General features: G+C 43.6%; 1 protein-coding gene across 1 annotated transcript in view; it reads right to left on the bottom strand.

The window, feature by feature from the left end:
- Papss2 (3'-phosphoadenosine 5'-phosphosulfate synthase 2) overlaps positions 1–20,182 on the bottom strand; it is a 72,107-nt gene extending 51,925 nt beyond the window's left edge. Inside the window, exon 1 of the mRNA XM_051146343.1 lies at positions 20,017–20,182. Coding sequence (XP_051002300.1) covers positions 20,017–20,043 — 27 coding nt within the window. The 5' untranslated portion in view covers positions 20,044–20,182. The remainder of the gene's footprint in view (positions 1–20,016) is intronic.
- Between the last annotated feature and the right edge of the window lie 5,947 nt (positions 20,183–26,129).

The raw sequence follows: 26,129 nt of genomic DNA, 5'->3' as shown, positions 1-26,129 counted from the left end.
AGTGAGCATTTTAAGTGCCATATTCCATATTTTTTGTCTAATACAATGGTTTTAAAGACTTAATCCTAAAACTCCAATAATTCCCAAGGACTTAAGGTGAAAACTCTTCCCAGAATGAAATTGCTTTTTTTAACTTGAAAACAAAATTATTTTAAACACCATCATGCTATGTAGTCCAAGCTTTTCTTGAACTCACTATGTAGCCCAGAGTGACCTCAAATTTGTGATCCTGTTACCTCTTCAGCAGACCTAGAATAACAGACTGCTACCTTTGCTCTTCTGTAAACTGAGGGTCAGGAGATCCCAGCCAAGCTGAAGCACAGATCTTTTCTTGGACAAATGTCAAAGTGGAAACAGATATGGTAAGCAACATTTTCATATCTCTCTCTCATCTTCTTTCTCTCTATTTCTTATTTGTGTTCTGTAATATACAAGGCATTCCCCCTGCCTGTTATTTACACAGATGTCAAGCTTTTACGAATGCTTTATTGGATACAAATGGAATGGACACAACAGATAGTGAACTCAGTTGGATAGCTAAAACCTAAAGGGTAACATTTCATGCCAGTTCTTTAATGTGGAAACAGTGTAGTTGGCTGCTGACTGGCATGAGTCACTAATAATCACACAGTACTAGCAGCCAGAAGCTTTAGGGCCAACCCTCCTATCACTCACTATAAAATAAGAGAGAATGACAATGGAGGGCCACTTTAATTTTAAACTAAAATATGATGATTTGATTACTAAGATTTCCACTTATAATTTCAATTAAAAAAAAACTAACAGAAAAATAATGAACGTGAATTACATCAACAAGTCCCTTTCTTCAGACTTCTCACAGTGATGTTCCTGTTTTCTTGGTGGCAGGAGAAGGTAGAGGACATTGGCCAAATCCGCTGGCTTTGTCAGCCATTTAGCTATACTCCAAAATCCTTGATGAACTTTCTTCACGAGAATTCATACTGGAAACAACCCATATGTCCATCAACCTGTATATGGACCAAATTTTTTTTTAAAAAATCTGTCTATACTCCACCATAAAACGGAATGAGGTCTGGACACCTGCCTCTCTGTGGTGAGCCTTGAAAATGTGCTAAGACTTCCACAGAAGACCACATATTCTATCATTCCACGAATGAGAAAGGAAAATATCTGGAGATGAAAATGCTGGCAGTTTCTTGGGTCTTGGGGAACAATTGTGCAAGGGTCTGGGGACTCGTGGTACAAGAGACAGCTTCTAAAATCAAGGCAACGGCTGCGCAAGTCTGCAACTTCTCTGGGGATCTCTGGATTTTCTAGTTAAAGTGAGTGAATGCGTGGTATGAAAATTACTGCTCAGTGGCGTTGTCTTTAAGAAAAATCCCTTCAGGGTCAGAGAGAGAAATCTACCAGTAAATCGGGCGCTGCACAAGAACAAGGACCCGAGTTCAGATCCCCAGCCCCTTCATAAAAAGTCAGCGGTGGCAGTGCCTGTAACTGCTGGGCTAGGAGGAAAAGGCCAGAGCAGCTCTGAAGCTTGTGAGCTAGTTAGTGGAGTCCAGTGGGCAGCTTTCTGTTCATCAAGACGCTGTCTCAACAGCTAAGGAACTGAGAAAGACACTGGATGTTGAACTCTGCCTTTTACATGCATGCGAGCCCATGTGCACATACATGAGCATGTACACAAACACATTGCACACACAAGTGGTGACTGTCATCTTAGGGGGCTGGAGAACTGTCCCAGTTGGTAAAGGTCTCATGCAAACATGGAGATCCATGTCTATATTTGAGCACTCATGTTAAAAAAAATAATCAGGCATGATGGCATATGCCTATGTGCCCACTGCTGGGGAGGCAGAAGCAGGAGGACCCCCCCACCCCAGGGCTTACTGGCCGACCAGTGTAGGCAAATTAGTGAGCTCCAAATTCAGTGAGAGGTCTCATGTCTGGCCTCCACATGCACATGCACACACACAAACACAGGCGCACCACACACATGGGCACACGCATGTGGGAGAGAGAGGCCCTTTCATTTTTTGATGAAAAGCTTGTGAGACTAGCTCATTTTTCTCTCTAACTTAGAATCTCCTCAAAATTCTTAGAACCCTCCAAAACTCTGAAATTTTGACTGTGAGTGAGGTCATACACAACAACTCATTTCACCCCGACACTTGTTCCACCATTACAGTTCCTCAGAGCTGGTAAGTCTTTTTACATGCTAGCTCATTCTGGCACTATTCTGTCTTCTGACTCCCAAGTGCTGGGATTCCTGGTGGGCGCCGCCCTGTCTGCTTGCTTGGTAGTCGTCTTCTCATTTCTGTGTAAACATGCATTCAAGAAGCTCAAAGCCGTATCCAGATTTCACAGTGCTGACGAGTACACAAGTTAGGCTCTCAGAATACACAGGTAAATAAGCCGAAGAATATTCATGTGACAGAAGATCGACTTGTGTCTCCAGCTCAGCGATGGTTGTGTTTTGTGCCTGATGACTCTTGCTTGTGTTGTGGGATGGTTAGAAGCATCCTACATCTTTCCTAGCCCAGTTGTGGAGATTATAAAATCCCAAGGTCAGCACCACCCCCAACATGGGACAAAATCAGTCCAGCTGAGGACCAGTAGCAGGGATGTACACCCACAAGCAATATATGTAATATATGTGCGTAAGTATAGTGCAGGGCAAAAGGAGACAAACACAGGAGATTCTGCAAAGTTGAATTCTGTTTAAGAGAGTTGAAAACAGTCATGCTGATCAAGAAGGAGGCAGGAGGGAGGGAGGAGCACCCTGTTCCCTCACCTGAGTGCTGGTTATACAAGCACACTCACTTCATGCAAATCTAGTGAGCAGTGTACCCAGAGTTTACATATTTCAAGCATGTATGTTATCTTTAAATAAAAAGTCATAAAATATGGGTCAATAAAATATGGGTCATTGGTGCTACAAAAACAGGGTATTTCAAGGCAACCCAGGAGAGACTTAACACCTTCCTAACAGGGTGCCAATTCACCCTTTAGTATGCGCACCGTGTCTCCTACTGGTCCACCCCAACTGTGAAACAGAAACCCACTGTGTTCCACTGATGAACGAAAGCTTGTTCCTGCCACACACTTCATTAGCCAGGTGCCAGCGCCAGGACTGAACACCCAATTCCAATTTTCAGCTGAGACTGGCACAGCACAGGCTTCAAATGGATTTCAGTGTGACACCGAGCTAGAGAACAAACGCAGAGACTCACTCCAGTGAGAAAGAAAGTAATGGTGCCACTTCCCAAACCTGGGAACCTAACAAAGCCCCTATGGAGAGTGCCAAGGTGACGTGCTGACAGCTGTAGGTAATTGTTAGTAGTAAGAACAGAACGTGCTGATTCATTTACGTCTCTAATCTCAGTTGACCAATAACTTGGCCTTACAATAGTGGGCCAGATAGGAAAGTGGAGTTTGTGACCACAGTGACTTTTGATCCCAGCTGAGTTAGATAGGCACGATCCAGGGCTAATAAGATAATCAATAACAAATAAATACACACCCCATAAACTCGGCCAAGATCCTTAAAGCACCAAGAATTACTTTTAGCCTTTAAACTTCACCTAAATTTGCAGAAGTCTATATGCGGATGTTTTTATTCACAATTCAAGAGATGGACAAATGATTCTCCAAGCGTATTATGTTCCTGCACAACTTGTGAGTGGGCCTAACTGTCACTTATTCTGTCTTTTCATGGTTCAGTTTCAGGCTGAGGTTGTATTTAAGCCTTCTTTCCTGAAACAAGTTGAGTGTTTGTGTGGGCATGTGAATGCTATGTTCATGCTGTTTCTAGGGAGGCTGGGAGCAAACAGAGGACACGTGTACAGGTGATAATAATTCTTGCCAGGCCATGAACAATAAAGTCCAGTGTTTCTGACCCAGAAACTTCTGTTTTCTGCTAGCATCCACGAGCAAATGGCAAGTTGATTGTAAAAGGGGTAAAAATCTCAGCTCACGGCCTTATCCTTGCTAGCTAAATTGCCACCTATAGACTGATGGAAAGGGACATAGTGTGGTGGAGGGACTTGGCACCCACCCCAGTTCCTGTAGACCACCCATTTCATCTTTCATTTCTGGGCCCAAAGTATCTTGGCATTATTTTTCCATTCAGAGATGTATATAAGGAAAATGAAAGAGAGAGCACAAATTTTAAATTTCACCTACATACACATTTGCTTTTCAAAACAGTGTAACTAAATTCACTACAGAATAATATGAAAGGAAGAAGAAACTAAAAGAAAGTACTGGCCACCTCCAAATGCCAATCATCATTGAGAGCAGAAAACCCACCACTGAGAACTGATACAAGGGGCTAGAGGCATGGCACAGTGCTTAGAAGTGCTTGGTGTTCTCCCTGAGAACCTGAGTTCAACTCCCAGCTCTGACCTTGGGTGGCAGCTTACATCCTGTAACTCCAGCTCCAAGGCATGACACCTCTTCTTGCCTCTATTCTCTCTCTTACACACACACACACACACACACAGAAAATAAATATATTTTAAAAATAGTTATAAGTTTGAATTCTCTAATCCGAGAAAGCCTCAACCCCTACTCCACACACCTATCTTTTGGTTTCTTCATGCACCGAGAGTTAATAACCTTTATGAAGATCATAGCTATATTAGGTAACATTAATTTTTATACCTCATGGTATGGAGTTAACAGCCACAATCAATCCATTAAAGCAATGCCAGGGACCTATTAGTTTAGATGAAACTGTACAAAGATTATAAGTAGTTTTAGATGACAGGCATTAGGCATCGGTGAGCAAAACTATTTCTGCCTTGAGGTACAGAGTTTTTCCCCTTATACATGGCAGAATAAAACTAACTCGTTGAGGAACACGCTTGCCTCTACAAGATTCCTCCAGTGTGGTTATCAACATTCAAGTCTGCCAGATGTGCTAAGGAAATTCTTATAGCGTTATTCCCATCCCAACACTTACAGGTCAGTTGTGGGATCTTGCACATTGTATTATAGTCACAGGTACTCACTCTAAGTTGTCACAGAAGAACAGAGAAAATTTACAGAGAAAGATTCAAGGACAGCTGATGAGGAAGAGCGCCTTCGGGCACGGTAAGACAAGATGAGTGTCAACAGCTCGTGGTTTAGTTTTACACCTTCTATGGGGAATGTGGTGACTCAGAGAGCTCTGGTGAAGGAAAAAAGAAAGCACTCTGAAGCAGAGAGAAGCCACTGGCCACCGCCTAGCTGGGCCCTGACACATTACGGGCCTTCCCTTTTCTATGAAGATTCAAGCCAGGCTGGACTGAGGAACTTCCTCATCGGCTTTGAAGGACTGTCGCTTTGTCCCAGCACAGACGAGGTTCCATCAGATGCTCATGAATGGAACACAGGCTTGGTAAGGTCCAGAAACACAGGACATAATATTTATGCTCTCAGCTGGATCTTAAGAAAGTAAGAGACGCAATCAGATGACCAGCACAATGAACAGAAAGCAGAAACTCATCAGGTGGATATGATGTCTAACTTCAAGTCTGTAACACATAACAACGGGCAATATGGTCTCAGATAAACCTTGGCTTCTTTGTACATGGATAATAAACACACTAGACTGAATACAGGCACAGAATGACACGACTGGTTTGTGCTTCCTACCAGTTCTAAATCTAAGAAACATATGCCTAGAATATTTTGAAAAGCCAAAACAGAAACACCTTTGGTACAAACTATAATTCAGTTCTGAAATGATAGGTGTTTAACTTGCCACTGAAAACTATTGAGCACCATGGGACACAGGCCAAGGGGACTGGCATAAAGGGGAAACAGAGGCAATACTAAATAACTGCTGCCAGCAGGACCGAAACTATGACTATGAGGGCAATGCAAATCAATTCCTCTAAGAAAATCATGTGAAAGAGACTTAAAAAGTAAGTAAGGGATTCAAGCACCCTCCCTTGAGCCTCTCGTTACTTAACTTCTTTGTGTCTGTAAATTGTCGTATAGTTATCCTGTGCTATATGGCTAATGTCCACCTATTTTTATTTTATTAATTTATTCAGATTATATCTCAATTGTTACCCCATCACTTGTATCCTCCTTCCCTCCCGCTTTCACCCTATTCTCCTCCCCTAGGTCTACAACCGAGGAGGACTTCCTCCCCTACTATATGGTATAGGCTATCAAGTCTCATCTTGGTAGCCTGCTTATTCTTTCTTTGAGTGCCACCAGGCCTCCCCACCAAGGGGAAGGTGGTCAGATATGGGGCACTATTTATATCCACTTATAAGTGAGTGCATACCATGAGTGTCTTCCTGGGTCTGGGTTACCTCACTCAGGATGATGTTATCTAGTTCCATCCATTTGCCTGCACATTTCATGATGTCCTTCTTTCTAATAGCTGAGTAGCAGTCCATTGTGTAAATGTACCTCCTCTGAGAGGCTCCACCCAGCAGCGGATTGAAACAGATGCTGAGACTCACAGTCAAATATTAGGTGTAGCACGGGGAGCCTTGTGGAAGAGTTGGGGGAAGGATAGAAGGACCTGGAGGGGACAGGAGCTCCACGAGAAGACCAACAGAGTCAACTAACCTGGGCATGGGTTGGTGGCAGTGGTGGTGTGTATGTGTGTGTGTGTGTGTGTGTGTGTGTGTGTGTGTGTGTGTGTGTGTGTGTGTGTGCTCTTACAGAGACTGAAGCACCAACCAAGGACCATGCATGAACTGGACGCACCTAGGCCCTTTACACATATGTATCTGAGGGGGAGCTTAGTCTTCATGTGGGTCCCCTAATAAGGGTAGCAGGGGCTGTCTCTGACATGGACTCTGTTGCCTGCTTTTTAATCACTTCCCCTTGGCGGGTCTGCCTCAACAGGCACCGTGGAAAAGGATGTGCTCAGTCCTGAGGCAACTTGATGTGCTAGGGTGGGCGGATGGGAGGGGCCTCCCTTTTCTGAGGAGTTGAGGAGGAGGGAGGGAGGAAAGAGGGGAGGAGAGGAAGGAGGGGGTTACAACTGGGATGAGGCCAGTGGTTAAGAGTACTGGCTGCTCTTCCCAAGGACCCAGTTTTGATTTCTAGCACCCACATGATGGCTCAAGCCATTTGAAACACCACTTCCAGCGCACCCAAACTCTTCTTCTGGGGTCTGTAGGCACTGCACGCATATGGGGCACAGATATATGTGCAGGTGACAAATGCACACACATAAAATAAGTTAAAAAAAAAAAACCCTCTCCCTCATGTGACTGGCCACTAGTAAAGAAAGGGTTCTTTAATTCAGTCCCCAGATGCTGGCCTCCTCAGGGGCTTCTGAGAACTTGTAAAACTATGTATAAAGTATATGCATGTCCCCATGCTTGCACAAACAGTTTTCACTCATTTTTGAATCAGGAATCCCTTTAGGAGTTGGGAGTGATGGCATATGTCCATAATCTAGCATTTGCAAGGGGAAGGCGCTGAGACAGGGGAATCTCATTAGTTTGAAGGTAGCCTGGAAGATAAAGCAAAACTTTGCCTCAATAAAATACAAAACAAAAATAAATCTTTGTTATCCTAGGACCCTTTCTTAGAAAAAAAAATGTTTCTAAGTGCAGAAAACACAGAGGGTTGCAAAAGTAAAAACAGAATTGCAATTTTCAGAGCATTTAAGTTATGCCCTGGTAATAAATATACTTATCTACGAACATTAATTGACAAGATCTAGCTGTCTGTAGGGAGCTATAGCAACAATCTTAACTCTATAATAATTAAGAGCTGAGATATTCTGTAGTTCCTGTAACAGTATGCATGGTGTGCAAACATCTATGGTTTCTATCGGCAACATGGCTATAAATACTATTAACATTTCTATAATTTGCTGTCTCCGCTTATGATACATTAAATTTCAATGGTAGATATAAAATATATTGTCCCCTTTTAAGGTTGCAACTTTGAACTTTCTAGAGTCTAGTGACACGTGAACTGTGTCATGAGCCTTCTTGAAAAGCCTCTGGGAAGGTAGGAACCTCAGCCAGGAAGTCCTCAGTGCTCACTAGCATCATATACTGGTGGTTTCCAATCCTGTGGATGGATACAGGACCCTGGGAAAGCCCAAATAGAACACAGAAAGCCGAGAGTTCTTAGGCATGGGATGGCAATAGAAGATTCCTGGGAGGTCTGCAACTGAAGTTCAAATGCATTTATAACTTGAATGAAAATACAAATTCATTTAGAACTCACTTTCACACACTTTTGGGGGTCATACACAGTTCCTTGAAAATGTACAGCAAACTTCATAAATCAGAGGGCAGAAGAAAAAGGAAAACAAACCAGGGACAAAGTGAAGTGTTTCTAGAGCTTGCAAGCACAGAAATCAAGGAAAGGCACAAATTCAGTTCTGGGCAGCAGTCAGACATGCATCTAGAATAAAAAACCCAGATAGTCACAGAATTCAGAGCCAGACATCCTCCCTATGGATTTTTAGAGAAAGAATAATTTATCAAGTGGGCTTGCAAGATGGCTCAGTGGGCAAAGGTATCTGTTATGAAGCCTAACAACTTGAGTTCAAATCCCAAGACACACATAATGGAAGGAGTGAACTGACTCCCACAGTTTGTCCTTTGACCTCCACTTATGACAAAGCACTGCACACCCCTCATCAGTTAAATTAAATATAAATGGACTTAAATAAAGAGAACTCCACAGATCTTTACAAAGAGAATAATATCTATACACACACACACATATACACACACACACATACATACACACACACAAACATATATAGTTTGTTTGTTTGTTTGTTTTTTGAGACAGGGTTTCTCTGTGTAGACTTGGTTGTCCTGGGCTAGTTTTGTAGACCAGGCTGGCCTTGAACTCACTGAGATCCGCCTGCCTCTGCCTCCTCAAGTGTTGGGATTACAGGCATATGTCACTGTGCCCGGCTGATTCACATGTTTATAACAGTTTGTAACACAAGGCCTTGTAGAGAGAACGGGGCCACCTCATAGCTCAGTTCACAATGACATGCGCACTGGTAAGAAGAGCCCTTCCTCTGAAATGCTGTGCAGATAGCTCTAGCTTCTTTCTGCTCTGATAAGTGTTCTCTGGAAGTTTCTTCCATTTCCTTCATCTTTCTCTGATGAGAGAGAACTGTTTAAAGAGAGCTGCTAGGATAATGGCATGAGTAAAACCTCGATAAGCATGATAAAATAAAGAACCACATATACCCAGAGGAGCCGTACTCTACTACAAGGCGGCAGTTTCCCTCACGTAAACAAAACACACATCAAATTGAGGCTCCGGAACTCTGTGACTCCCTCCACACAGAGCTGAATAGGGATCATCACAGTGGCGTCCCAACACTTACCTTGCTGGTGTTCTGCTGTAGATGGTGCGTGTATCTGTGTATTTTCTTAAGGCTTTTATTCTGGTTTGTTTTTTCAATTGGTTCTGGTAATCAGGTGGTGTTTATGACACAGGCTCCTTGAACCATACAAGATTAAAATTCTTTGCTGAGCCAGGGAAATGCCAAAGAAACCTCTAGCACATCCCAGAACCGGCCCAGAGCTTGTTGCCCTTTGGGATCTTGTAACTCATGAACGCTCGGCTGTGAAGCAGTTACATAATGAACAAGACCAGGTCTAGAGTTACATGTAAGCTGCAGCAGTTCTTACTAAGAACATTTATTCTTGAGTACATGCATTCATTCACTGGAACAAATAAAGCCTTGTACTATTAAGGTGAAATGTTGGATTTGAATCCAAAGACTACTGTTACTAAACCTAGCCACAGGGCCTTATCCAAACTAATATTTATTGCCTATTAATGACATTTGCTAAAAGCCACATCTTTTAAAGTTTATGCAACTCTCCAAATAGCCCCCAGGAAAAGAATTTTCAGCGTGAACCCATCATTTAAATTTCTTTACTTCATTACTCTGTACCTACAAAGAAAAAATTTAAACATGTGTTTAAATAACCAAATTGTCTCCAGTCTCACAGTTAATATTTTTTTTTTATGTCTAGCCTATTAACTGGGAGGGGGTGAGCTGGTTGAAAACAGGGCAAACAAGTCTAAGGGTGCCAGCTACTCTGCAGTGTACTGTGAGACAGAGTTGGGGTGCTTTATGGAAAGGTCCTGTATAAACTGCTACTCCCCTTCTCCATCTAACTCCATCAGATTTACAGTGTACCCTTCTGAATCCCCAAAGAGTTTACCTTCCCAATGAGAGTTAGTAACACAGGGGATGCTCACAACACTTTGTTTCAACACCGAGAAAAATAGAAAAGAACACAGGTTTGTATAGGGACCCATTGTGAAGTCACAGGACCATTATTCCTTTTGTTTAAATAGTGCCATTTTTCCCCAAGTAAAAACTTTGCTTTTCCTTTCTGCAGTATAGCCAGCCACTGTTCTCCTGCACAACGAGCATGCACTCCATGCTCTTCCACAGTGGGCTTTCATGGATGGGAAGCCAGGCCTTCTGACCACCCAGCCTTACGATGCTGACCCAGGACTGACAAAACCCTTGGACTTCTCTGTGCTATGCTAGGAGAAAGTGGCCCCCCTCCCCAAATCTCTCTTCCAAACATAGCATATGATGTCCGCTTTCTAGTCAGTCTTTATTTCCAGTGAAGTGGAAACAGATCTGGTGGCCTGTATCCTTAAGCCTTGCATGCCAGTTGGGTCAAATTTTTACTCTGTTTGAAAAAAAAAAAAACCATTGGTGGTCTAGTTTCTAGTTTGCTTTTATCATCTACAAATGATGCTTACAACTTGTCTCAGATATTGCCAACCTGCATGGAGACAAACCATTCTGTCCACATTCACTGAATGCTGGCAAAGTAGTAAGGCTAAGCCATAAAGACTACTGCCCACACAAGGAAAACATATTCACTTCCGTCACCCCGAGGAAGGAAAATGTGTCTGATAGAGGGAACAGAGCATAACCACTCATTTATACCATTTGCTCTTTAAAAAAAAAAGTGCCGAGGAACGCCTCTAATTTGAATTCATTATTATTGTCTTGAGATATTAGTGGTAGGCGGCTGCCAAAATATTGTACAAATGAGGTGGTAAGATATTGTGAGCTACCTGAGCCAACTGGGCTTGTCACTTGGCATTAAGCCTTACACCCTCTATGAAATCAACAGCTTAACATGGAGTGCTAGCAAGCTCTTAGCTGCGTCTGTGAGTGAGTCTCTAAAGACTTACCTCAGCTGAGTAAGCTCCCTCCGGACAGTTGTTCACACACTTGCTAATGACTGGGGAAGGACTGGGTGAGCTAATGTGTAGGCTGCCCCAGGCAAATAAGTAAGCAATAAGTGTGGGTTAGAAAAATAAAAGTCACAGCAGAACAGAATTTTATAACAAAACATGTTTTAAAATGTGAGACTCTAAATAAAAAGGTGGATCCCACGATGAGGATTTTACTATCCAGGATTTATTTGCATGGCTCATTTAAACCAAGGGATGAATATGAAATTTTTCCTTATTTTTTAGTAACCACTCAAAACACTGTGGTAATAGGGACCCAGTGGACTGAGAGCTGTAATTAGTGATATAAAGGAGGGGGAAATGCTCTTTGGAGACTAAGTGAGCTAAGCAGATTTACTCAGGGGCCTCGTGGCCTTGTCATTAGCTTCATGAACTTGGGAAATAATGACAATGGGTGTGTGACCAGGTAACACTGAATGGTGGCTTTAGCGTGTAACCGAACCCAGTCCAGCTTTTGCCTGGTATGATTTAAAAAAAATTTTTTTTTTATTTTATGTGCATTGTTGTGAGAATGTCAGATCCCTTGAACTGGGGTTACAGACAGTTGTAAGCTGCCATGTAGGTGCTGAGACTCGAACCCAGGTCCTTTAGAAGAACAGATGATGCTCTTAACCACTGAGCCATCTCTCGAGCCCCTGCCTGGTATGATTTTAGTCTGCATTGCCCACAAGGCAATTCTCTCTTGATCTTTCTGCCCATTCCCCCTCAATCCTGTTCTAACAGGGTCCATGTATCCCCGGCTGACCTCACCTCGCAGCTGAGGATCACCTTGAACTTTCGATCCTTCTGCCTCCATCTCTTGAGAGCTTCAATTACAAGCTTTTATGCAGCAAGTTCAGTTTATGGAGCATTGTCCGGGGTCTAACCCAGGGCTTCCAAATGCTTGGCAAGCACTCCAGCAACTGAATTTTACCACCACCCTTGATAGCTCTTTTTAGATTAAGAAAATAAAAATAGAAATAGAAATAAAAACAGTTGAGAGGGTTTAACTGATTAGAATATTATAGAATTGCCAAACTGTATCTTTCAAATACTGCTCTTTGGTCTGTGTTGTTATCGCCAGAATATTAGAACAAAGTGCTAACCTGAGTTGGGAGTGTGGTGTGACTCATTCACTGATAGCCAACTAAGATGGAATATTTATCTTATTTATAGAAAACATTTCTTGGTGACTAGAAGTCAATACAAAGCTGTAGGGGAAGGGTAGGGCCATTTTTAAAGGCCATATGATAAAGAGAAAAGTGCTTGGTAGGTACATGAAGTGTAGTAATGACTCCAGTCTAACATGGGAGCCAGCCAGAAGGATGGCACCAGGGCCTAACAGAGCTTGTAGCTGCCGTGAATCAGCTACGCTGTTATACAAGACATTAGATAGATAGCTTCTTAACTTTTTGCAGCATCACTATTCTTATACACACACACACACACACACACACACACACACACACACACACACACACACTTTTAGAGTATAGATAACTGTTTTAGAAGGACCGCCTGACAGATTGGCGAGATTCTCTCTCAAAAAGCACAAAAAGAGAGTTGCCGATATCACTCAGCAGTAGGGTTTTTGTTTTCTTAGCCTGCACGAGGCACTGAATTCAACTCTCAAAATCACACATGTGAAAGTTAACTATAGTAGAAAAAAGGGTTAAATAGATAAGGAAAATTATTTGGAAGTTTTGTTGCTTTTGGTACAAGGCCACTGCAAGATTTATAGAACATAAAGGTTGTGGGTCAGTAGGGTTCAGGGACATCATTTAGAAAAAAATCTGCTTTGTTTATTATAACAGGCTTAGATCATTTGAATGAACTAAAATCTATAAATAAGGAATGGAGGGCTTCAGTAGCTAGACTCACTTGTGGCAAACGGCATTCCTGGCTTAGTCGTTCAATACATATTTGTATAGTCAGCAGTCCAAATACATAAGTGGAGACCTTGACAGGAACTTAAAAAGAGACAAGATAAAAAGACCTTGGGAGGAGACGGGGAACCACATACAGAAGAATGTCCACCAGGGAATTTAAAAGTCTAGTCAGGTTTTTAAGTGCTGGATAAAATATGAAAATCACTAATGTTTTTAAAATACATTATTTTGATTGTGTGTGTGTGCATGTGTGTGTGTGACATGAGCATGGAGCAGAAGAAAGCATTGGGTGCCATGGAGCTGGAGTTACAAGCTATTGTGAGCCACAGCTGGGTCCTCTGGAAGAGCAGTAAGTTTTCCTGACAGCTGAGCCCCTGCCTCTCCAGCTCCAGAACTAATGCCTTAAGCTGCCAGTTTTGTTGGAACCTGGGAAGGCATAAATTGTCCATACACTAACCATGACTGAAGTAGGGTATAGACCCATAAGGCAGGTAGGGACAAAAATGTCTGATTTCACTGTAGGTATTTAAAATCAGTAAGTCTGGAAACAATTCAAAAGGAATCTTCCAGATGCAGGTTAAAGAAAAGTAATTGTTATGTCATTATGCCGGATATAGTTGCTTAGTTGGTAAAAAAAATTTTTTTTGAGAAAGGGTTTCTCTGTATGGCCCTGACTGGCCTGGAACTCACTCTGTAGACCAGGCTGGCCTTGAGCTCACAGAGGTCTGCGTCTTAAGTGCTGGGATTAAAATTGTGCACACCCCCCCATGCTTAGCAAAATCGAAATTTTAATGAGATATGTAAATATTTAATGAAATATGCAAATATGAAATTTTAATGAAATATAAAAATCAGATATTAACTAGTTAGTTGAAGCTAATGTTAATCTGGTATAGAAATGAACATTATGAATGAAGCAACATTTTATGGAATACATTTAGATAACTTTTAGGAACACCTTATAGCAGACCACAGGCATAGGTTTTTTTTTTTTTTAAATCACCAATGCTAATATTTGTACTGGACAGATTGAGTTTACTATGTTTAAAGTGCAGTCACCCTTTCACAATGCTGACTACTGAAAACCTACTTCAGCAGTAAATTCACAAACACAGGAAGAGTTGCCGCAGCCAACAGGATTCACTTCACATACTAGGTATCAGGGCAGCTGGTCATATACCTTGTACTTTTGCAGAGAGAGAGAGAGAGAGAGAGAGAGAGAGAGAGAGAGAGAGAGAGAGAGAGAGAGAGAGAGAAGAAACTTCTGTATTAGGAACCTATGCATGCTACCTTGGGGAAAATGGTGTTTCCAAAGCAGAGACATGAAAGAAGAGCAAATGTAACGAACCCGAGGCCCATGACAAACCAGTGGGCCTTCTGGGATGGTTTTGTTTCCTCTTTTTTAGAAGAGAGGCAAGAGGAGCTTAGAGGTCAGGCTGAATCGTCGAGGGGGTGTAGTTGGGCTTTTCTACTAGGCTTTGGGGGAAGGGACACCATTGAGCTGTGAGGACACTGACACATGAGGGCATTGCTGCTTCTTGTCTCAGAGGAAAGTATCCTAGGTGAAGCTCAGAAGTCCCCAGAGCTCCTCAAAGTCCCAGCAAGGCCACAAGGGGCAGGAACTGCAACCCACACTCCTGAGAAAAGTATGGAAATGTCAAGGAACTTATGCTGCCCCACTTCTTTCCCCAGAGTCCCAGGGCTACACCAGAACACACAATGATGTTCCAGGCTACGAGAGGAGAGGCGATAAAACCAAAGGGGCCTTTGTCAGATGAGAACCAGACCGACAGAGGGTGTGGTCATGGGATGTACATCTCTAAGGATAAAGGCCACCAAAGCCAGTGAGCGGCCCCCATGCTTAGCTTTGTAGAGGAAAGAGAATTCAGTTTCTTATTTCTGATAACTTATTTGACCCAGGTTCAAAGAACTATGCCCCTTTAAGAATGACACAGGGTTGCTGCGAGGTGGCTCACTGGCTAAGAGCATTTCAGGCCCTTACAGGAGACTGGAGTTTGGTCCTCAACACTCATACTGTGCAGCTCAGAGCTGCCTGTAAGACGAGCTCCAGGGGGCTCTGACATCCTCTTCTGGACTGCACATACATGTGGCATATGCTCACAGGGGAACACATGTTTACACAGGAATATAAGTGAAACAAAACTTCTGTTTGCTTGTTTTAAGACCGACACAGGCATGGTCAGGTACAGGTAGGACATGAAAAGCTAGCGGTACTAGGATGTGAGAAGAGACAGGGCTTGTGTGTAATGCAGAGATGAGTTAGGCGTCCCCTGATAACCACCAGAAGTGCTTGTTATAGTATAAAACACTCTGATTAAAAACAAAAACAAAAACAAAAACAAATATAGCTGTGGAATGGAAAGAGACCACAAGCCGGAATCTGGAACAGAGTCGGCACTTTTATCCTTCTGGAGCCTGTGTGCCAACAGGAACATATTTGAGCTGGTGATGCCTCATTAGTAGAAGGTAGAGTGGAAATCAAAGTGGGTGGACCAGAATAAATGCACCTTCTGGCCATATATGAAGGGTGTCCTCGGGTGGATGGAAACGCTGCATCCACAAGGTGGGTCTTAGGTTCAACCTCAAATTCATAACACTTGGGTGGTATTTAAAAAAAAAAAAAAGTGAGGGCTGTGTCCTAATGAGCCCAGACCGGGAGTGCAGCCAGGATCAAAAGCAAAGCCCTTCCTGGAAAAGGCCACTCAGCCGCAAAGTATCCATGTAGATAATTTTTAGGGGGCAGTAATGGCAAATCCCTAATTGAAAGGAAGCAAACGCACAAGAATAAAAAGCATCAAGTATGGAATCTACTAAAAACACACGTTTTAAGTTGCAGCGCTGATGAATTTTGTAGCTGTGAGTTCAGCCAGTCATTCTACATGTCCTGGGCACTTCCAGTGTCAGGCAGACCTGCAGGTGCTGAGGACCCGTGCTATTTCAGCTGCCACATGAACAAATCGCCTAGACACTAAACATCTGCTGACCTCCTCCTCCCTGCACCACCACCACATTGGGGCCTATTTACCTTTATTGTCTGAGTTCTCCAAAGACTTCCAAACACAAGGACTATGAGCACCCATTATCATTTAGTGGCAGATTTTGAAAGAAACAGGAGTCAAGTCAACACCACTGCTTTCTTTCTCAGAATCTCATTCCCCGAAGCTTCCATGGTTGAGCTAAGCCTAATTATTCCTGAAGAAAACCACAGAGCCATGCATATTAGTAAGGAAGTGATGAAAGACAAAGATAGCTATCTCAGAGACATAAACCTCAAGGGTAAATATCTCTAACTTCGTGAAGGTCCAGACAGCTGTTCTATTATTGGGAGTCATAGCATGAACTGGAAAACATTGATTTTTAAGGTACATCTGGAAATAGCCAATTGCATGGGAAAGGTGGAGGAAAGTTAGACCAATATTTGGTTACACGTGGGCTGCCTGTTTTCACCAATGTGCTAGCAGAAATATCAGTAGCGTTTGGTTACAGTAGCATTTGGGTTACTGAAGTGTGTTTGTATTAGTTATTAACCTGAATCTTCCACCTATCATTATTAAAACTCTTGCCTCCACAACTCCGTGTTTGATTTCTCTTATTAAACATGCAGGCAGTTGCCATTTATTCAGCACTCAGCAACCCATGCTTTCTTCCTAGTTCTGCTGAACCACAACGGTACAATATGATAATAATAAAGGCCAGAATCAGCCATGAAGGTGGCGTGGGCCTGTAATCCCAGCATTCACGATGGCACAGCAAGAAGACTGTAGGTTTGAGACCAGCTGGGCTACACAATAAGATGGAGTCTGACACGGTAAGGACAATTAAATCACTCTTTATCCCATTTTACACATGAGAAAACAGTAAGCGAGACGGATACTTCCTGAAGCAGGTGCAGAGGAGTGTGTTGTTAGTTTTATTGGTTCAACAGACCTGAGGTTAAATTGTGCCCTGCCAGCATTTCTCCTCTCCTGCAGATGAGGCTCAGTAACTTTCCAAGATGAGGGGTACTGTGGGGGGCATGAGAGTGTGAGCACACAACTCTAGCAAGGGCCAGCTTTTCCCTCCATCACAGACGCCTCGGCTACACATTCTTTTCTTGATGTAGGCAATGCCTTTCAAATTGTTTAGAAAGTAGCGTCTTCCAAGAAAATAAAGCACCACTGTGCAGAATTTTTTAGACTCACGGGAGCACAGCTCATTCTACAGCCATAGAGAGCCTTCAGAGCTGCACCTCCCTCCTTCCATGTGTTCCCATCCTTCAGAAAGCATCACAGTATCTCAGTCATAACTTTTCAGTTGGCTGTCTCCACAAGATGAGAGCACATCCTGTGGGTCTTGGAAAATGCTAAACCCAGGAAACAGTTGCAAGAAGAGAGGCCATGGATTGGCCTTCCCTTCTTGACTGGCTTCTCAGACACCTATCCTGCCATTTCTTCCTCAGGTATCTGCACATGTAGGGGATAGCTGGAGGTAGGCCAGGACCAGAGTTAAGTCAAGGGCAGAAGAGAGACATGGCTGACAGCCGTTTCTTTGGTCCCCACGGTAAAGATGGCTAACACAGAAGGGATGGACTACCTTCCTTTATTAAAAGAATCTTCATTTTTTCCCCTACAGTTTATGAATTATTTTCATGCACTCTTTCATTTAGACCTTACCATTCATAGGTGTTAGAATGGTGTGGTATAAAAACCTATATTCACTCAGTAAATCGGCAAAATCTTGAGAAAAAAAATGTGTTGTTGACAAAAATCTGCTAATGCAGTATTTGGGTTACTTCCTTACATCCCCACTAGTTATCAACTCATGTGTCTATCTTCACACCACCATCAGGCACACAGAACAGGCCCCACAAGCATCTGAGGTGACTGCAGTGGCTGCTATAGGAATTGACTGTCCTCTACTGACCAGGCAGAAAACAACATAGCAGTCTCTTCAAGCCTGCAGAGAAAGCCCTTACCTAGGCTGCCTTCTGAGATGGGCGAGACTCACTTCTTAAGTAACTGTTGAGTTCAGAGGCCACGTGTGTGGAGAGTTTTGTTCTGTTCTGTAATGTGTCAAAACCCAGCCTGAGTTAACACTGACGTTTTACATGCACGTACAGCCAGCCTGTTGCAGGACTGACAGCAAGTCTTTGGCCCTGGGGGAACTTAGGATAGTTGTTGGAAAAAAAAATCGTTAGGGTAAGGAAAAGTTTGGAAGTTCTGCTTCAATTAGCTTTTAGGGTTTTAGGTGACCACTGGCCCAGGAAAGGGTAGTGGAGGAACAGCAACAACAACAGAAAGTAAATCAAAAGTTACAAATTACGTAAGCACAAAAACCAAACTCTGGTGCTCAAATTCCTCATTGGTAACAGTGGAGCCTCCCAGGATGGACCTTTAAGGCCTTACTCTCAGCCCTGTACTTCCCAGACTCTTTCTAACTAGAGGCATGAAAAGGCGAGTTGACCTGCTGACCGATACTCCATCAAGTTCCTCCTAGGAACTGGACGTTCTTGATGCAAGAGAGGAGGTGAGACTACAGTGCCACCAATATTTAAAAAATGACTGCCACAAAAAAACAAAAAACAAAACGACTGCCACAGCAGAAAACACCTCCTAGCACCTAACAGAACTTGATCAAGTGAACTAGGAACACAAGTGATAGTCAACAAAGCTCACCACACACTGTTAAGAATCCCTCTACTTTAAAATTACCCTATTAGAGGCAGCTAGATTCCAGCTGTTGCCCCATCCCATAATGATACCACCTTCCTCCTGGACTATTCCGCTGGTCCAGTGGGATGCCCCAACCAAAGACACAGTAGTACACCAATATTTTCCGATTGTCCCATGTCCGGCTCCTGTATGACTCCCCCCACTCTCCTTCCCTTTTCACTTCTTCTCCATCCCTCACCAACATTGTATGCCTCAAAGTATGCTCATGAGTAGCATATAGGAATAATAAACATGTCTAGAACACCTACTACGTGCCAAGCATATGTTTAATTATTTGAGAGGACTTCCAATTTACTCACCGCCACAATCATTTGAGGCATGCAGTGTGGTGGTTAGAGGCCAGTGTTCAGCAGCCGGTTAAGTGGGTGGGATTTTAATTAAGGCTTGTAGACCACATCTGAGGGAACCCAAATGCTGTCTGTAAGGTTTCTTCTAACTCAGAGTCTATGATTACTACCGATTTCCCTCCACTTTTGGAATATAGCTGGCTATTTTTAAGAATATGACTTTCGTGAGAGTCGGGGGTTGTTATGGAGAAAGATGCTTTAATATGCCCTAACCTTTCCCATTAAAAGGGGGACTGCCTCCGAAAAACCTTCCACTTATCCTATTTATCAAATGGAGCCTCCTTCCACCCCCTATTCCCCTCAGCCTGCCCCCAGCCATGCCAACAGAGATAGAATCATAAAACCTGCCGGTGTGGAAATGCAATTTCCTCCAGTTAGCCTAGATAATTGCAGTTCTATTAAAGTCCACTCCAAGAAGGTCCCAAGGCTAGAAGAAGACCTATGGCCAGTGGTCAGACCTGGCAGGAGAGGAGTCAGCTCAGGCCACCAACCACTCCGCGCGCGCGGAGGTCCTGTGGAAGACAGGGCGGGTGGAAGGAGTCTAGATTAAGAAGGGACTTTCCCATTGAGTCCTGCTTTCTGGTTGGGACCCACTTCGCAAGCTCAGAAGGGCTCAGGCGGGTGGGACCAGTAGGGATCAGAGGTTCCCAGCGGCACCCGGCGGCGAGGGGCTCTCCGAGGGTGGCCCGGGGAGAGGAGCGCGGATTTAGTCCCACGTTCCTGCATGTCACAGGACACCCGTGACTTCCCTCCCGGCTCTGAGTTCCGCGCGGGAGCCTCCCGGGGAAGGCGGGACCCACTGCGGGTCCGCAGGGCCGGAGGGAAGGGCCAGGCAGGACGCTGGCTGCCTACCGTCTTCTGCTTCTTGACCCCCGACATGTTGCGGCGGTGGCGGAACCCGGGTCCGGGGCACAGAGACGTGGATGGCGGCAGTGGCTGCCGGGCTCCAGGGAAGGAGGTATAAAAAGGCTCCTCAGACACGTCGCACTTCCCTTGACCGGCCCCCTTCTCCTACTCCTCCTCCCGCCGCACTCCTCTCCGCCCCGTCGGCTCCGCCAGCAGCGCCCAGCCCTGGGGACCCGGCAGCCGCCAGGGCGGGGTTCCCTGCGGGCTCTCCGCCAGCTCAGGTCTGCCTGCCACACGTTCTGCCCTCTGCCTCGGGAGCATCCTTTACCTCTCACCCTATTTCACACCCTACTAGAATCCCTGGGACCATAAAGTGTAGTGAGCTAAGGGCAAGCCCATTTGAGGCCACCGGGCTTGCTGATGTGGACCTCAGAGCACCAGAGCTTATGCCTGTACTTTAAACCTCTACGGATCCTTACTCGGTTTTATTTGAGTGCTGCCATCGCTGCCTGGCTTCAGGCAACAAGTCCTTTCTCTTCATTTGGCAAATGGGCTGTTAGTACAAAGTGTGGCACTCTCCCCCCTTCCCCTCCCCCAGCATCATTACAACAAGAAAAGAAAACCCGAAGTTGGTGAATTAACTGCTCAGTGCGCCTGGCATCGTAGTCAGGAGTTCTTTCTAGCCTACAGCAGCACAGATTAACCAGAGTACTTATTGCTACATGTCAGCAAAAGCGAAGCCTTCAAGGCCAGTGGGAGACTAGAGAGCGTTGCCTGGCCCTGCCGTTCATTCCAAACAGTTCCCTACAGCCGCAGAGGAGGAACCCATACCAGCTGAAGAGGATTATGGCTTTTTGGTTTTATGGGATGCCACTCTCTGGAAGGCCCCAGGAATCAGAGATGAGTAAGCCAGAGAGAAGCTATGTTGACCAGCACCTTTCGGAGCAGTCACTAGGTTTCCAGACTCTCTGTTTGAGGACAACCAATAGACCTACAGAACAGCACCCTCAAAGGACCCACACTTCTCCAATGCCCCCTACCCTCTTCTGTGAAAGGGCTGGAGTAATTTTCTCCAGAGGTGAGGGATGGAATTTTTGTTTCATACCTAATTTACTTCTAAAAGACAGTCATTTTTCTTTACATCAGAAGAGTTACTTACTGGTGTCTCCTCTGCATGGGAAGATGGCAAAGAAAAATAAAGCTGGAGCCAAACTTTAAAGACGTCCTGAGCAGAGGAGCACATTCGTCAAAGCTCCCATGTCTCCACCGTGAACCACGTAGTACTGACTTACAATCCTCGATACCACTCACAGCGTTCACACGAGAGCCCACTTTTGCCCATTTTCTTTTCTTTCTAGAAACGAGTGAGGCCTGAGAAGCCTAAAAAGGTGGCGCTTGGTCGTTGATCCTTTAATTGCTTAGAAAGGTTGAGATCAGCTAGCTCATCCAACACACCAGGGGAAACACCAAGAATTTCAGTGTTGATGAGTGTTTATATCACAGATTCCCCAACATATTTTAGGGGTGCTCAACATATTTTAGTCAAGGAGCTAACAAGGAGGCACCACCCATGCACGGTCATGACAAAGGAATTCAACCGCGTTGCCCCCTAGTGGCTGTAATGCATAAGTGTTTGAGGGGGAAAAATTGAGTTGCTAAAACCTCTTACGTATACAGCATTCCACCCATAAAGAAGTCCTTTCCTGTGGCCCCAGAAAAGGCTTCCCAGACACAGGCGACAGCAAGGCAGGACGCTTACAATCCATTAAAAGGAATGGATCCTCTTTAACCTGGTCACTTCAACTAGTGCATGTTTGGAACAGATAAAAAAACGATAAAAGACATGCCCTAACTGTTTGACTTAGAGCATATACATGTCAAAACTATTTTGATGCAAAGCTTCTGTCATGGCGTGGGGTCTACCAACGGGAGGTTATGCAGTAACCCCCATTAGATATTTACAGTCACTCCCAGTTTGCAGTCTTATTATAATTAAGAGCACTTGGATCTGGAAAGGTAAGCGTGCTTGCTTCTCTTTAAGAGGATTGGAGTTTACTTCCAGTCAGGTAACCCCAGAGCCAGCTCTAGAGGATCTGATGCCCTCCTCCCACCTCACTGGGGTGTCCTCCCCACGCACATGAGTGAGCTAATGCAAATAATGCTAATATTAGTAAAAATCCTTTAAAATTAAAAGCACTTAAAAATCAGCCTAAGAGGCAACAACAATCTTGATTCCTTCAAGAGAAAGCAGTGTATCTATATTTGTCTGTTGTCTGGCTTACAGCTGATGCTGTGCAAACACAAAGGAGAGATGGCGGAGATGGACTGTCAAGGTTTCCTTGGAAGATCAAAAATGGCCTGGAACTTTAAGAACTGGTAGAATTTACAATCTTCCCTTCTCCAAAGTGGGTGGTATGAAAATTCAAAAATAAAATAAAATAAATAAATAAAGGCAGAGAGACGCATGAAATCATATGTTCAGCAGATTACACAGATCTGTGGCGCTGATTTTAGGAGGCACAACAGAAGAGAGAAGGCTGGAAGAGAGAGCATGCTGTTCCAATCAGGCAGCAACACGAATGTGTGTGTGTGTTTCCTCTTTATGCCCATCAGAGTCTGTTAGCTGTGTGGCTGGCCGTCACCAGAACTGTGGGACACTTGTCAGGTCCAAAGATGAGCATCAACCGTCCTAAGGTATCCAAAGTCTGGTGACTGTGTGTGTGTGTGTGTGTGTGTGTGTGTGTGTGTGTGTGTGTGTGTGTGTGCCCCCAAGAAAATGTCAAACCCACTAAGAGCCAAAGCTGTCCTCGAACTCCTAATCCTCTTTCCTACATCTCAAAACTGCTAGGTTGTGGGCTTTTACCAACATGACAAGTGCTATCTCACTTTAATACAAAAACAAAACTCATAATGATCCACAGTTCATAGATTGACAGGCTCCTGGAAGTATTATAAAGGTTTATATAAATCCTGTACATTTTATGAAAAAAATATAGTTCTACATATTCATTAATATTGTTCAAATGCTTTTAGGTACTCTGGAAGAATAAGTCATAGTCACTTAAAATGTTATCAAATTTATTTCTTGGTTTGCATACAATATTTCAGCCACTGAACACTAAAGATACAACTATAGCCATAGAGATTTCCCCGGTCTCTTAAAGATCGGATGCTATTGACAGGCATCCTAGCACTTGGGAGGCAGGAGAATCTTGACTGTGAGATCAGTCTGGGCTCTATAGCAAGACCGGTTCATAACAACAAAAAAGTATATAATAGGAGCATAAATAGTGGCCCAAATAGTTACCAGTGCTACTAAACACAAATTTGCATAAACCTTAAAATCAACCTAGTCTCAGAATCCTATATCATCAAATCACACACATTTTCTCTATTTACTTTCGGTTTAGAGAGAGACAATTTTGTCTGGGGTTAGAGAAGGTTTTTGAAGACACACAGGCTCTCTAATCTTGCATATGATTTTGTGTATATCATGACCATTTGAGGAGTGATACCCCTATTTAAATAAAATGGTGGGAGTATTAGCAGTTTCAACTTTATCTTTTAGAGAATCATTGGCTCTCAGGGGTTAGTCTGGGTCAAGCACAGGGAGGGCTTGGTCAACTGCAAGTCATTGTTCCTCCTGAACCACTGACTGTCCAGGGTCCTCAAGCAGCAGGTGGAAAGGAGGATTTCCAGCAAGTTCCCAGGGACCACTTGGGAGGGTGAAGGACTACATTCTGAGGACCTCTTTCCTCCCTGTGGCAACTCTACACATCGTTTTTATAGTACATCTAGAGGTAAAGTAGAAAGAGAGTAATACATGTGGGAGAGACAACCTAGAATACTGTTCTAGCAATTTACTTCTCCAGATTTTTAATGATGCAAGATTTAACAGGCTTATTGGAAAGGAACTAAGAGAACCATGCAGAATCTAGATTTAAACAAGAATATATAAAGAGAGATATATACATGACATAAATGCAGAGAGTGGCCATTGGGAGAAGAGAGGACCAATGAGAGGGATATGGGTGGGTGGGTGGGGATATGAGCAAGGTAGGCACTGGTGAGGTTTATTCCCAGGAATACAATATAGTGGCCATTGCCATTGTCTGAAGAGCTTAAAACAAGCAAGCAAAACCCCCAAACAATCCTACTGCCTAGTTTCACCTTCCCCCAGATACATAGCTTGGAGACCCTGCCATATAATATGCCACACCCTGGGAAGATTCTGCTGTGCAGCCAGCTGGGTACCCCAAAGATATGGTTCTCCAACCGCAGTGTGCACAGAAATCCCCTAGGGTGCTTACAGAAGCAGGCATTCCTGACTCTCACCCTGGCATTCCTCCACAAGGTCAGTTAGCTCTAATTATTGTGGAGGACTTTTTCATTTGACTGGTTTTTCTTTCTGCAAGTGCTTTGTTTAGTCTTCATCCTCAGAGAGTTTTAAATTGTATAATGCCACAGAAAGAGACACTGCTTTCTCTGCTTACCACTCTGAGACCAGAGCATTATTCTTGCTTGAATAATGGTGAGTATAGGAAAAAAGAATAGAAAGTACAAAAACCCTCTAGTGTTTTTAAAAACATTGTCATTATATGCTTTTTAGAATTTTAAAATTAACTTTTAGTCAGCTTACAAAATAATAGATTTCATTAAGACATTTTCACACGTTTATCATTACGTACCTAAAAATAAATGTAACCAAGGAAGCAAAAGACCCTTACAATGAGAAGTTAAAACCGTGAAGGAAAATACTGAAGCCACTGGGTGATGGAAGGCCACCCACGCTCATGGATATGGAGAATTAATATTGTGAAATGGCTGTACTGCCTATATATGCTTGTTTATACTCCCCCACATCCTGTCACTGTTCCCCTTCTTTCCTCAAATAGTCCCATTTCTACTTTCATGACGTGTGTGTGTGTGTGTATTATATATTTTAAAGTATAGAGTCATATATGGGAGAAAAATGTGACGCTAAGACTCTCTGGTTATGATTTGTTTTGATTAAAGTTGTAATCTTCAGTTCCACTCATGTTCCTCCAAGTGGTATGAATTCTTGTTGTTTTAGAAACAAAATTCCACACGTTCAATTTTACCAATAAAGACTCAGGAGCCAGATGCAAGGGTGAAAACATGCTAGCTCAGAGAGGGAGAGAAAGTACTCAGCTGGCCTGCCTACTCAGCTAATGTCCCAGAAAGAGAAAGCTACTTCTACTCAGTTCACATCCCAGAATGAAGAAGCCCTTTCTCTTTCTCCAGCCTGTCTTAAATACCCTTCACCTCAACGTCTCTCTTTTCTACTTCCCACGTGTCTCTCTATTCATCCTCCAGACTTCCTCATTCTCTGTGTTCCGCCCCCCCCATGTTCCCTTCCTGTCTATCTGGTTGCTTGCTCTGCCTCTTGACCTAGGGTTAACTTTATTTAATCCTGTTTACAGAAAGCTCTTGACTTACTGGTGTGTACTAGGGCTAAGCCACACCACAGGTACTTGTTTACAGTAAGCAGAAAGCTCCAGGATCAAAGACTGAGCCATACTACAATTAGAAACAGGTTTTTACAGTTCCCAATCTTGGGATTCACAATAAGATCAAATATCCTGCAAGAAATTCTTCCTTATATCTGAATAAAATTCTGTTGTGTAGACACACCAATTCTCTTTCTCCATTTAACTGTTGATGAGCATCTAGGCTGGTTCTGTATCTTGGCTATTGTGAATAATGTAGCAATAAGAATTGGTGTGCAAGTACCCCTGTAATATGTTTGCTTAGCATCCTCCAGGTAAGTACTTGGGAATGGTACATCTGGGTAACATTGTAGGTCTCCTGACTTCACAGCGGCTGTGCCTGTTTACTTCCCCACCAGCAGGGAGTAAGGGCTCCTCTTCTTCCATCCTCATCACTTTTTGTTGTCTTTGGCTCACTTGCCGGTGCCCGTTCTGACCTGGTCGGGATGGACATTGCGTTTTCCTGAAGCCTAAAGACGCTAAACGTTTTTCATTAAAGTATTTACTGGACCCTTGTATTTCTTCTTGTGAGGACTGTCTGTCCAATTCACTGGCCCATTTATTAATGGGTGCTTTTTCTACTTAAATTTTGAGTTCTTTGCTAGTTCT

This window comes from Acomys russatus, chromosome 5 (assembly GCF_903995435.1).
Source record: "Acomys russatus chromosome 5, mAcoRus1.1, whole genome shotgun sequence".
Lineage (NCBI taxonomy): Eukaryota > Metazoa > Chordata > Mammalia > Rodentia > Muridae > Acomys > Acomys russatus.
The sequence above is the reverse complement of the archived record's forward strand: the minus strand, read 5'-3'. Positions and strand labels throughout refer to the sequence as shown.